The sequence below is a fragment of the Caloenas nicobarica genome, chromosome 6, assembly GCF_036013445.1.
Source record: "Caloenas nicobarica isolate bCalNic1 chromosome 6, bCalNic1.hap1, whole genome shotgun sequence".
Taxonomy (NCBI): domain Eukaryota; kingdom Metazoa; phylum Chordata; class Aves; order Columbiformes; family Columbidae; genus Caloenas; species Caloenas nicobarica.
Genome location: NC_088250.1, coordinates 3,772,807 through 3,786,043, shown reverse-complemented (window position 1 = coordinate 3,786,043; position 13,237 = coordinate 3,772,807). Strand labels below are relative to the sequence as shown.

The 13,237-nt window shown below is 37.4% G+C and overlaps 1 protein-coding gene across 6 annotated transcripts in view; it reads right to left on the bottom strand.

Annotated features, from left to right (window-relative positions):
• NBEAL1 (neurobeachin like 1) overlaps nt 1–13,237 on the bottom strand; it is a 79,442-nt gene that overhangs the window by 37,438 nt on the left and 28,767 nt on the right. For all 6 annotated transcript variants that reach the window (XM_065638175.1, XM_065638177.1, XM_065638178.1 and 3 more), the window contains 9 exons: nt 12,675–12,781; nt 8,231–8,314; nt 7,364–7,462; nt 6,676–7,256; nt 4,862–4,994; nt 4,139–4,258; nt 2,907–3,210; nt 1,934–2,019; nt 1,415–1,504 (listed from right to left, as the gene is read on the bottom strand). In XM_065638175.1, coding sequence (XP_065494247.1) covers nt 1,415–1,504; nt 1,934–2,019; nt 2,907–3,210; nt 4,139–4,258; nt 4,862–4,994; nt 6,676–7,256; nt 7,364–7,462; nt 8,231–8,314; nt 12,675–12,781 — 1,604 coding nt within the window. The remainder of the gene's footprint in view (nt 1–1,414; nt 1,505–1,933; nt 2,020–2,906; nt 3,211–4,138; nt 4,259–4,861; nt 4,995–6,675; nt 7,257–7,363; nt 7,463–8,230; nt 8,315–12,674; nt 12,782–13,237) is intronic.

Genomic DNA, 13,237 nt, shown 5'->3' with positions numbered 1-13,237 from the left:
GTGGTATTCTACTGTCAAGTTTTCTACACTTAGACTTTGGATTTTATTTTTTCTTAAAGCTAGGAGCCCTTAATCAAAGATTCTGCCCATAAAACAGAATTGGATGTATTCTACCTAAATTTAAAAGAAATAAACTCTTATTCATGCCACTGTTTCTGGATCAAACTCTGATGCTGCATATAACAGAGCTAAGTCTGACTGATTTTTGATATTAATTTGTGCTAGCGATCAGGGAACAAATAAGCAGACAGGTACACGGCGCTATTTATTAAGCTGGAGTGCATTTCATGGTTTCCTCCTCTTCTCCATGAACTAGCAAGTAGAGACTATTTGCTATTTTACACAGAAGACATCTAATGGACGTGTAACTTGCCTAAATGGTGTTCTGTTTGTGGAGCACCAAGAAAGTCTAAACCACTAATACTAAATCTCATTGGCAGCGTTCAGTTTGAAAAATTGTGAGTTTTAATTCTATAGTATAAAGTCAGATTGGAACTGTCAGTGGCAAGAGACTAAGAAATTAACTGATTTATCAGAAGGACATAAGGACCTTATGTGTTGGTTAAGAAAACAAAAATCAAAATATAGGACAGTTTTGCTATAATAGAATGTTTGAGCAGGAGACTATAAGCAGGTTTAGCCAGAAAATGTTAATTCTTAAGCTCCAATACTAATATAGTAGTATTCCTGTGATTACAACTGCTAGAGAAAGTTAAACAAAGATGATTTGCATAGCTTGTAAGAATCAGATATCCCAATGTACCCAATAATAAGGAAAAAATATTGGACAATTAGTGTACAGAGACAGAATAAGGTCCAGCACTTCAGTGAATACTTGTTGTTTTCTCTGAAGTGAGGCTTTTGGACTGTGAGATCACCTAGTCCAGCCAACCCAAAACCAAAAGTAAATAAGATAACTAGATTAATTTATCTCTTTAAAAAATGCTAGATTCTTGTACTATTTTAACTCCAGACCTTGTCATCTGCAATTCAATAATATTTTTTTATACGTCTAACACAGCAGAAGTCCTAAGTGTTAACTTAACCCCATTAATCTTAATCTAATTCAGACTTTAAGACTGCAAGAAAACCATGACAGAACTCCCTAGAGATGATAAAATGCTTTCAATACGCAACACACATTGAATAGATTATGAAGAGTAGTCAGCTACTAAAAATATCTCAATGCATTATCTGTGACATTAAGAGCAGTAGCACCTGTAAGTTCTCAATAAGTGTAATATTACTCCAGCTACAGCACTAACCCATTCACGCCCATTACAAAAACATGCTGTGTCTGCTAAATGTCATTTGCAGTATGATAATAACTTCCAGCATTCCAAAAGTTAGATGAACATATACAACTTCTACTGCCATATTTACATCAGGTTCTGCTTCTTCAGTATGCATTTACCTTGATGTCCCAGTTTACTACTTTGTTTCCAGTTAGTCTTCCATGTAAAAGATTTGCAGACAGGTCAAGACAAATTGGGTTTCTGCAGGCCTGTTAAACAAACGAAGAGGCTACAATATCATTTTGGAAACAAGTTAAGGGTCCTTGAACACATAAGATTTCTGAATAACACATCATACATTTCAGGAAGTTAGTGCCATAGTGTTGATATTGAAGTATTTAAACAATTTGGAACCCTTGAAACTTCATATATATATTATCTTAGATTCGACATGCACAATCATACAAGACAATTCTGTTCTTTTGCCAAACAAGAAAAACATCTACTATCTCTGCACAAGACTACAGTTAAGAAAGTTCTCACTGCTCTTTATCTTCCCATAATAACCACAGTGTAAAGATGGTATGCTCACCTGTTCTATGAAACAGCAACAGAAAAAAAAAGAGAGACCATCTAGAACATATTCTGAAATTACTGCACGCCGTGAAATCACAGAGAAGCTATGTATTATTTCATACCTTTGGTGTATAATGAAGAAGCACCTTACTGGGGAGATCTGCTACTTCAGCCTCTTGAGACTTCCATGGAGTTAAACAGTTTGGACCTATTAAAATATAAATATATATCTATAAAATTATGCATCAATTATATCTTTATAACATATATATTTAAGAATCCACTGGATATTAATGCAGTTCATTAATTCACAGATTTTATACTACTATGCTTCGTTGCAACACATAGGACATTCTGAACCATACCTAAACTATACAAAGGGTTTTGTTTGGGTTGTTTTTTGTTTTTTGTTTTTTTTTTTTAACATTCAAACAGCTCTAGTATTTCTGTCTCTACAAATATCTATCTCATATTTGTCACCAATCTCTGTCATCAAGGCCGAATGTCCAGAAAATGAGTAATCTTCAAGATAGCTTTTGTTTAGTAATGCAAACTATTTCCTTTAAATGATGGAAGTGTTTTCATGCTAATCTCTAACAACCTGAAGTCATGAAATTTAATAGCTTAACGCCTTGAACTATAAAACAGAGCTTATTAGAATATTTCTTAAAAATAAACCCTTAATTATTAATTAATTCTTGTGGAAAAATCCTCAAGCGTAAATCACCTGTAAGCAGCCTATCAAAACAAGGGCAATACTTCAAAGAGTCTCAATGGTAAACTCAAGTGTAGGCAAACAGTAGCAAAAACTAAGAACTTAAAAATGAAAATACTACCTAATGTTAATATTTTGGCAGGTCTGTGCATATGATAGATAGATGAGCTTATTGCAAACATAACACTTTAAATAAAAGTAATAAAATATTTATCATTCCATTTTAAGCTTATTTGTTATAAGGCGCTCTCACTCAGGTCAGCTCTGCAATTCTTCTGGATTGTAACCTTTTTATGTGACTACATAGAGCAAAGCTCCATGGGTTCTTCTCCATTACTCATCCCTTTTATTCCACAAAAACCAGTACAATCACCACTCACCTGCTAAATATAATGCTTTCACCTGAGGAGGCTGCAGTGCTTCATGAAAGATGATTACTGACCCAAGCTGGCCCTCCAAAGATGTTGGACATCCCCATTCACTGTCCTGAGTCCCTGCTGAGATCATCTTGGTGATGAGCTCTGGTTTTCCAAGCATCCCACCCCAACTCCCAGTAGAGAGAATGCCCCCAAGCGACGTCCGATGGGGCAGTACAGGGGAGGAAAAAGGCGGATCTGGTATCTGAGATGGAGGAGGAGTTGTTGTTCTTTGGCCAGCAGAACCAATGCAGCAAGATGTAAAAGACTGGAAAGTCACACATGGAAGAAAGAAAACAAAACACATACTGTAAATCTAACTTTTTTTTTTTTTCCCCACAGTCGACAAAGTAAATCTGAAGACTATCTCTGGTAAACCCGAACTAAATAAACCTTACTTGCCATGGTTTTAACTACCTTGGTGTTTATAGTGCCAAATCCAGAGTTTTATCTCGCAATGGAAATTACATTTACACTCACTTTTTAATTGTTATACAGATTTTACTATGATTATGTCCAATTTAAGTGTTTGGTCAACATATTTAACAAATACCAAATTAGGACTTATGAAAGACAGAGAACATTCAGTGTTGTAGCCCAGGTTAAATGGTATTTGTTCCACAAAAAAGAATGGACAATGCTTATAAAGAAAAATAACTTGACATATACTTTGCTTTTTTTTCTTTTTTAGGCTAAATGAGGACACGTTCAAAATGGTTAGATTAACTGCGTGTAAACTGCTTATCCCACTAACAAAGCAGGTATGAGATTAGGATATTAAGGGAACATACAGAAAATACAAGTGAAAAAACATTACTGTTGAAAACAACAAGAAATATTCCTCATTGAGTACTGTCACATCAATCCTGCTGGCAGATGTGTGGTTTGTTATGATTACCCATCATAAATTATGTCAGTATTCTCAAGTAACTATGTTGGGGAAAACGCCACAATCTAAGCAAGGTAATCTGTTGGGTTTTTTTTAAACTGAGATGACTAACCGAGCACTAATTAATGGTTAGTTATATTCCAAATTGATACCCTGGACACTGTCCAAAGTTGAACAGTAGCTTATTAGCAGTAGGCTAAGCTATCTTAAGCTCTTACACAATTTCCAAAATGAAAAAAGCCAACTATGTTCTCAGTGTTCCACGAGAGCACGTCAGGACAGGGTATGACTCAGAAGCTGAACTTACTTCATTCATGGCAGGGAATCGAAGTGGGGCAGAGACCTTCTGCTGCCCATTGACGTAGATGTACACGAGGCTCTGACCAAAGGGCCTCTTGCCAGGCATGTGAACAATAGTTACGTTGTGCTGGTTAAGCAATATAAAGTAAGTAGGTCATTATTATAAAGCAGTGAAATGACTGTATGGAACTATTCAACTTCAGCTCTACTAATCTGGTGAGAAAATCACTTAAGAGAATAAATCCAAAGCACCAACAAGGTGATAAGACCACCTGTCAGTTGCTTCCATTTTAAAGTAGTTTACATGTAAACAGGTTTTTGAAGGGAAAGAGAGACAGCTCTTTCACATTAGTGCTTAAGTATGGGCAAGGAACAAGGCAAGGAAGAAACAAAGTAGCACATTTTATTAAATCATATAGCACCACAGCCACCTATGCTTGTTATAATTTAATATAAAAGAATTCTGCATGTTAAAAAATCTCTAAGCACAGTGCTGTAACCAGCTTATCAATAACAAATGCCTAATAACATAGCCATAACTCAGCTCAATCAATCACTAAACTACATGGAAATTGCTTGCATTATTAGAGATTCTCTCTGTTCTTATGCAATGAATTACTTAAATACAATAAAATAGACCATTCGTAAAACAACCAAAAAAAAAAAGAACTTTGACTTCTGAGCTATCAGCACTATCCTGAACAAAGTGTTTTTCAGTATCAAATCTTACCCAGAGAGAGTCAAAAAAACAATGGTCAGGCAGCATCACTGTTGCATATTCCCTCTTCGTGCAAACTGCAACCACCAGTACCCCAGAGCATGTAATAAATGCTTCAAACCCCATACCACTTCCTGTAAAAAAGCTAAAGAAAAAGACAACAAAACACACAATCAAGTACTTACTTCATTGAAACTATTGGAAGTCACCTAACAGTACATTCACTAAGGAGCGAGCCAACTTAAGTCGTTTGTCACTGGTCCAATATTTACTATTTGACTGGCTCCTACTATTATTCCAGAAAAAACAAGATGAAGAACTGCCTCATAAGAAGGGACCCCAAGGCACAGGATACGCAGGCTAAAAGGTGATCCACAAAGCTCTCAGAGCAGCTCGTAGCATCCATCTTTTACTTGAGAACATAACCTCAGTCCTAACAAGTAATGCTTCAGTTTGACCCACACAGCTCAAGCTGGTTCTGCTGCAAAGTCCTGCCCGCTGCAGACTCTGGAAACTACAATACTGTAATAAACAGACTGGTCCGCAACCTCTGCTGTTTTCTACCAATGAAATTGTGTCTGACAGCCCCCTGGTAGAGCTGCCAACATTGAGAAACCTTCCAATTTTTAAGCACTTGAGTACAAAAAACAATATATAAATTTTGAACTGCTATCAAAATGTGCTACACACCCTTAGGCACCAGTATTCAAAGTGGGTGCTTTAACTACTGTATTATCAAATATCTGCATCTATCAATAAAAACCACAAATACACACACACAGAGCATGAATATTACAGACACCTCAACAGATGTAAGCTATCTTACAGTTAAACACTGTAAAACATACTAGCTAGATCAATTTTTAAATATTTAAATTTACTTCTGTGCTTAGCATTTCAAGCTGAAACTGGAATATTTAAACATTTCCTTTTAAAATTATTATTAATTTCAAAACGCTACTGTTTTAGATTCCCAAAACTAGAATGATGTCTTCAAAATTGTACATAAAATGAGAGAAAATCAGTCAGTTATTGGTATAATAGCATCACATTGAAATCCAATCATAGCTTTTTTACTTTGTAGGGCAATCTCACCGCAATTTTCTAGAACTACAGCCTACTTCAGAACTGCAGTGGGACTGTGCTATCCAAACACACAGGGCAGCCACCAAATCCAAGGGGTCTCCACCTGCCCCTGTGGTTACTGATAAACAGAAGTAACACTGAGACGTAGGGGGTTTGAAAATACTAATTCTGTTATGACTGGGATTGTATTCTTCAACATTTCCCCTGAAACTGCCGTGCAGTAAAATGGACTGAAGGGAGCAAAAGATTCTTCAACTGGTATTCTCCCCTTCTACATTTTGTTTGCTGCTGAATGTTAGTACCTAGAAAGTTAAATTATACCGAGAACCACCCATGCCAATGTCTGCTACTTAAGCAAATAAGGGTGTCCTTTTATTGCACTCTAATATAGGAAACACACTTCATTACCTTTACAGGACACAATGGGAAGGCTGCTCTCTTTTGGAGTGCGGGTTTTTTAGCTTTTTTCTTTGGTTGTTGTTTTGTTTGTTTGAGCTATGAACCTTAATACAATTTGGAGTTAAAACTGTAGACAAAAAAGCATTACAAACTGAGAAGCTACAAGCTTGTTTCTGTACCACAGCCTTGGTGACAGATGACACTGCTCCTTTTCACAAACTAAGCGCTACATATTGCATTCTATGAAGATAAGCAGGAGTACCACATGTCATAGGGTACCACATGCCACAGGGAACAGATTACCCGGATATGTGCTGTTGAAGTAGTTATAGTAACTATACCTATAGAGTTGCTTCCTCTTGCCACTTTTGCTGGTCATGCCGGGGTCCACCCGGTCCTGGTCAAGGCAGAGCCAAGCGTTGAAAGAAAACGCAGAGCCTGGCCACTTATGAATCGATGGAACAGCAATTCCAGCCATGCTGTGGTTCAGGTTGAAATACTGCAAGGCACTGGCCATGCCCTGCTTCCGCGCCATGGCCAGAACGGCTCGCATCGCTGGAACAACGTAAGGGTGAGCTTGTTTCGGTTCCTCAGTCCTCAGGAGCCGTATGAGTTGAAGCAGTTCTTCTGAGCCCATTGACTGGCTCCCCAAAGAGCCCAGAAGGGCAATCAAGTTCTCTGCACAAGTACAATGGAGCGCTGAGTGGGAATTTAGCGTCTCAATGATCCGGATGACCATGTTCGCATTGACACACGTGGCACGACTCTGTCTGTCAATACAGCAGATTCGCCTCAACCAATTTGAGATGAAAATCTGCAGGTCATGTGATTCTAGTTCTGGAAGCCACTGGATAAGCAGCAGTAAGGGCTGGACGTTACTAATGCCGAGCATCCCAACAGCCATGTGGTCACCTTCAACAGCCTGAAAATCAGCAGAGAACTCAGACGTGAAATACAATAAAATAGCGCCAGAAGATGTAAGATTGAAAAGATGTAAGCATTTTAGCATTCAAAGCAAGCATGTCTCACCATATTCATGAGTTCTTCCAGCAATTCCCGTGAGGGCTGACCCAGTGATTTCAGTACCTCATATATGTGTGCATAACCAATCCTCTCCTTGAAGACCTCCTGAGGATAAAAATCCCAGTCTCACTAACAAATAAAATGGACACAAATTGCTCGTCTACTGCAGCAGCTTCTAATTTAATACAATACTAGATACAAAATAATTAGAATGCAAGAATGACATTTACAGGCTAGCAATCTCTTTTTGATAATGTCCCCTTTGTGACGTCCAGCATACTGCAGGTGAGAAGGATCTCACTGCAGCATGCAGACAAACAAAAGATCAAAGTTACATTTTAATAATTACCTATAAAATAATTCCTTTGGTATAAGTAAAATGTTAATTTTAATCACAAAATACTAATAGCTTTATTTTCTAATGCAGACTACAGGATGAAATGACTACATTGAGAATTAGAAGTATTCAGACATTAATTTTCGAGTGAAAGATTTTCCTAGACCAGCTTGATTAAAAACTACCCATTCTAAACACTTCAAAAATTAGAAAGTGTTCTAAGGAAGTTTTTCTAAAAACTAATTCTACCCCACATGTTCTTGGGGCAAGTAACCATGTAATTCCTTTACACAGGTTGCAACTGCCATTAACGCTCTGACCTTCTAGTTCTGATAGAAAGATGGGTCAGTGTCCAGCCTTTGGACACATATAAAGGGATAAAGGATGTTAATCAGCTACTCCAATCTGGCAGGAATGCATGATCATAATCTGCACATCTTCATTAGCAAGGTTTATCAAGATATGGTGATAAAAACACTAACTGGGAAGAGGATCAAGAAGCCTCCTGCAAGCAGACCTCTCACAGATACTGTTACCTTAGCAGCTGGAGACTTGTGCATGACTGCAGTGAGGGCTTGAATGGTTGACACTGCCAAGCGGTCTAGGTGGCCCTGAAACACCTGAAAGCAGCAGGTACAGAAGTTATATACAAATGCACAAAGACAGTACAGCTCCAAAATGTATACGGTGCCCTCCTGCCAGAAGAGAAACCAAGAGCTCGCTAACATGCTTCCAAAATCATCTTCCCAGCAGTCAAGATTTCATAAGCCCAAGGCCTACACAGAAGTACATAACAATAGACAACTAGGCACACACTTTGAGAGGAGAGAAGCATTTACAACACACATCGCACTTCAAATATTCTTATGGACAAACAGGTTTTCCTCATGCGGCTAATGGACAACCTCAAGAGGGAGGGAGGAAAACAAACTAGGAAACCTCTTGCAGTGTGTGTGTACATGCTGCTGGACAATCGGGCACTGCCAGCTCAAATAAGCATCTTCTTTTCCATCCGAGTCCCTACGTACCAGTGCAACACACACACAAAAATTAGAAGAGAGAACTCACACCAGCACAGTAAGGGGGCTGCCTCACCCCTGCCCTTATCGCATTGACCAGGGACTCTTTTTCCAATTTAACTTATCTTTTGAGGGTTTTTTCTATAATTCTTGCTCATATTGATATTTCCATGGTGGTTTTAAGGACAAAAATGTTGGAGCACTGTTTCACATCCATCAGTAAACCTAATTAGCAAAACTGTGCAAACAAAATCGGTTTCATCATCTCTGAAATATATGCATATCAGACATATTTTGAAAACGAAATATCAAGAATTGAAGACTGTGTTAGATGTGAAGAAACATTTACATGTGGTTAGAGTGTCAAACTGCGTTTCTAAAAAAGCCAAAGCTATTAGTTAGAATCACAATTTGTAGATTACTATACCTTGTATTTAGCATTTCTTTACATTTTTAATTAGAACAAATCATTCTACTATAAAATTAACACAACAGCAATTTGCATTTGAAACTTTCCACAATATTTTGGGAAAATTAAAGCAACAGGGTATTCCTACCTCCCTGATTCAGCCTGTCCATTGTTTTGTGAACATCTGTTCTTGATGACAAGCAAAGAATCAGGACATCAAATACAACCATTGAGATTCACAAACAAGGCCCCAGAATCCAAAACACCACAGTGCTGAGACAAAGAAGCAAAAAAAGAGGAAAGGGAGGGGGAAAAAAATCACCACCAGGTTGACAGAATTCATTTGGATTCCATTTATGTACTTCACCTTTTCCTTAATAAAAGCATAACCGAGGCTCAAGCTATTGCAAATATCTGCAATTTGAAGCAGATGCACAAAACTGAGGTTGATTTCAATCTGTTATTCAGAAGAATTATTTTCCAGAGACAGGAAATACTGATGTATGCAGCAACACAAGTTCATCTTGCTGCAGAAGGCTTAAAGAAGATGGTTAAGGTGAAGCACAAGAATCAGTTCTCCTGTGATTGTGTCTTGACTTCAACTGGAGCAAAATACAGGTTAGGTAGGTACCTGGTCCTCATTCATTTCTGTCAGTAATTTGTTGGCAAGGTCTTTCTCACTCTTGTCTGCCACTTTATTGTTAGCATTTAAAAACAGCTGTTAGAAACAGAGACAAGAATAATGGATATAATTGCATTAAACAGTTACCTGCAGCCAAACCTGTGGAGGCTGCCTTGGACTTGTATTTCACATACACACATACAAAAGAAGAGTTCTCACACCAGTGAGACACAATCCTCCATTAATCTGTATTTTTGTAAATAGTAAAAAAAAACCAAACCAAAACAAAAACCAAACAAAAAGGGAACAATACTTCTTTTTCCTCATACATTGTGTTACATTATGTGCTAGATAGTGTCTCTGAAGAGGAACAACCTGAGAAATCAACTTCTTAAAATCACAGGAAACAGAAGAACAACATTCAAGACACTACTTGGACTTACATAGGTGTGAAAGCACATAGAAATACAAGTCATTTTGAAAGATACTTCACAGTCAAGGGCACCTAATATGGCAGAATAACTATAATATGCCTCAGAGGATTATAACATTAACAGTCAGAAATAAGAACATCAAAGGGAAGCAAATACAGACACACGAACAAGAAATTCACATGGGTTACTTCAATTCTGATAATACATGTAAAATGGATACACAAACTTGTATTACAATGTCCACATGGTTTTAATTCTTCTATTTTAAAGCTGTTCAGAAAAGAATATTTTTTTTAACCAGGCATATTGCTAGAGGTCATTGTGCTTTGATCAAAGTCTGACCTTTAAGAGAGTTTAGGAGATGAGAAAAGATTCAGGCCCAACAAAACAGCTTGTTAAATGACTCTCAGTATAGAATAAACACCTCCTGATACCTCCAAAGTACAGTCCCTCTTTTTGGATGTTGCAGGAAAAAGCAACATTCAGATCATCAAAACTTAACCAAGCAGTTTCAAAAAGCTGTTGTGCAGATATCTAACCCTAGAGCATAATTAAGTGAAGACAGTTTGCGCATAAGCCTTAAAACCAGCAAATATTAAAAAGAAAGAAAAAAAAAGAAAAAGAAGAGTTAAATGCAAATAACTAGGAATAATGACTAGAAGTATGGCCTCAAATACCCCAAGTTCTCTGGGATTTCTACAGCAGAAATAGTGGTATGGATTTCTGTTACCGCTCGTTTCCGTGGAAGTTTCTTGCACTTCACATTTGCTGCAGATCCATCAGCTTCCTGAGTTCCAGATCCACGTCTGGACTCTTCCCGCTGCCTGCGGAGCTGCAGAACTGCGCTTTCTGCAGCTTGCTGGTGAATCCAGTAGCAAAAGTTTCATAGGTAAAGAAAAAGATCTAGAAATAGGGTCTCTACCCCCAAACTAATAAGGAGAAATCCTAGTTCCACAGCTAAATTCATCTTCCCTATTTGGCTTTGAGAAAGAATGCAGATACAGTATATTGGAAAATACACACAACACCCTCGCAGCCTTCACCCTCTCCACACTTCTCATCTTTGGGGGTATTTTGACTGTAAAAGGTTAAAAAGAACTCCACTATGTAGCAAACTGGCAGCACTGATGTCAAATCAATCACAGTAATATGTGAGACTATCACAGGAAAAACCCTTGGAAGAGTATGTACAGGCAGAGTAAAAATAAAAGGAGCAAGCTGCAAAAATAGTGCAGCAGTTCCTGCTTGCTTAAATTCCACAACTTGTTCATATAAGAGCAGGAACACAGAGTCTCCACAAATAGGTAAACACCACACTGCTTGATAATTTAGGAAGAAACTAAAAAAGAAATTTCTTATGGAGTACAAGGTCAGCACGAAAATAGGCACAGATTTCAAAACAGAGGAGAATGGAAAGGTCAAACAATGTATTTTCACAAGAAGATTAAAAACCACATACAGTATTCAAAACACCTCAAGTCAGTTGGCATTCTGCCACTGATTATAACTACAGCTAAGACACAATCCAAGCACATTTATTTCTAATATATCACTGCACTACGTTCTAATCCAAAATCTAAATGGATTCGAATCAAATTGCATACTGTACCTACAATTAAATTATGTAGCACTAGAAGAGCTCAAAAGAGCTATGTGACCAACATATCACAAAAAGAGAAATAAAATATTCCACAGAGTTACATCATATCTATGTCCTTTTGCACAGGGAAAAATGAAATCTATGAAGCAATCAGTGGAAGATACTATAGCTTGCATATTATAATATGACCGTCTGGGACTGAGATGAAAACACAACATCTATGTAAACACTAATCCTATGGAGAAGAACAATTGAAGAACATTTGTAACAGCTTGAGCTCATGTTTTCTGTCAGCTACACAAGACTCAAATATTTTGAAACACTTAAAGGCACACTGGCAAGGTTTTTTTTAAATAGAAAAATATCCCTCTGAAATTAGAATTTACACCTCCATCTGGCAGCAGTTGGGACTCCCTAGCAATCTGGTGACAGAATATTAAAAACAAAAACAAACAAAAAAACCACCCACGCAAAAAAACCCCACAACAACAACGACGACAAAAAAGAAAACAAAAAACCCACAAACAAACAAACACGACAACACAAAAAGTGAAGGGGGGGGGATTGATTCCAGTAACGATCTTAACAGATTTTAGAGACTGAGTGCTGTCTGTAAAGGTATTTTGCCCAGGACTCAGAATAAACATTCATTGCTTTAACCATAAGAGACAAGAGTTACCTCTGCTTCATTAGTAATAAAAAAAGATTTTAAAGTAACTTGGATCTTTCAGAACTTTCATGGCATTAGTGGCGCTAACTGATTCAAAGTTTTACTTCTAGTATGTAGACACTATAAAATTGCATCTAATTCAGACAGAAGACATAAAGGTAATTAATATACCTGCAATATTACAAGATAGGTTTTGTTAAAAATATGCTGATAAGGGAAAATTTACCTTGCAGTTCTGCAATAGTCGAATGAGATGCTCAAAGCAGTTACTGTTCAGGAAAATCGCCTGCAGAACAGGTCTATCTGTGCAGTCTAACATGGCTGTGATGGTATCTATAAAATTAAAACAGAACTGGCATCAAAGACAAAACACTTCCCAAATCCATCAAGCATTTTTTCTGCACATTACATAATAAACATGAGGAAAAAAACCATATGACAAACTGTGCTGTGAATTCTTTGATCAAGAATGACGTGCATTTTAAGCACAGAGCACTAGGCCTAAAGCTAAATGTTTTGATGCTGTAAAAATTATCATATAACCTACTATATCTAGAGAAAAATTCAGCTACCAAACATCTTGGATTGCTTTGGGGCTCTGTTTAAAGTTACTGCCATTTGTAAGTACATAAGCGGCAGGCCTTTTATTTAAAGCACACAAACGCTTTCTCATCAAGCCATTACTCTGCATTCTACAGCAGCCTTCTACTGTAAGCATTCTTCATTGCCTTGGTACTATTCCTCAGTTTTCTTGGAAGTTTGTGAAAAGAAATACCTTTATTTATATTA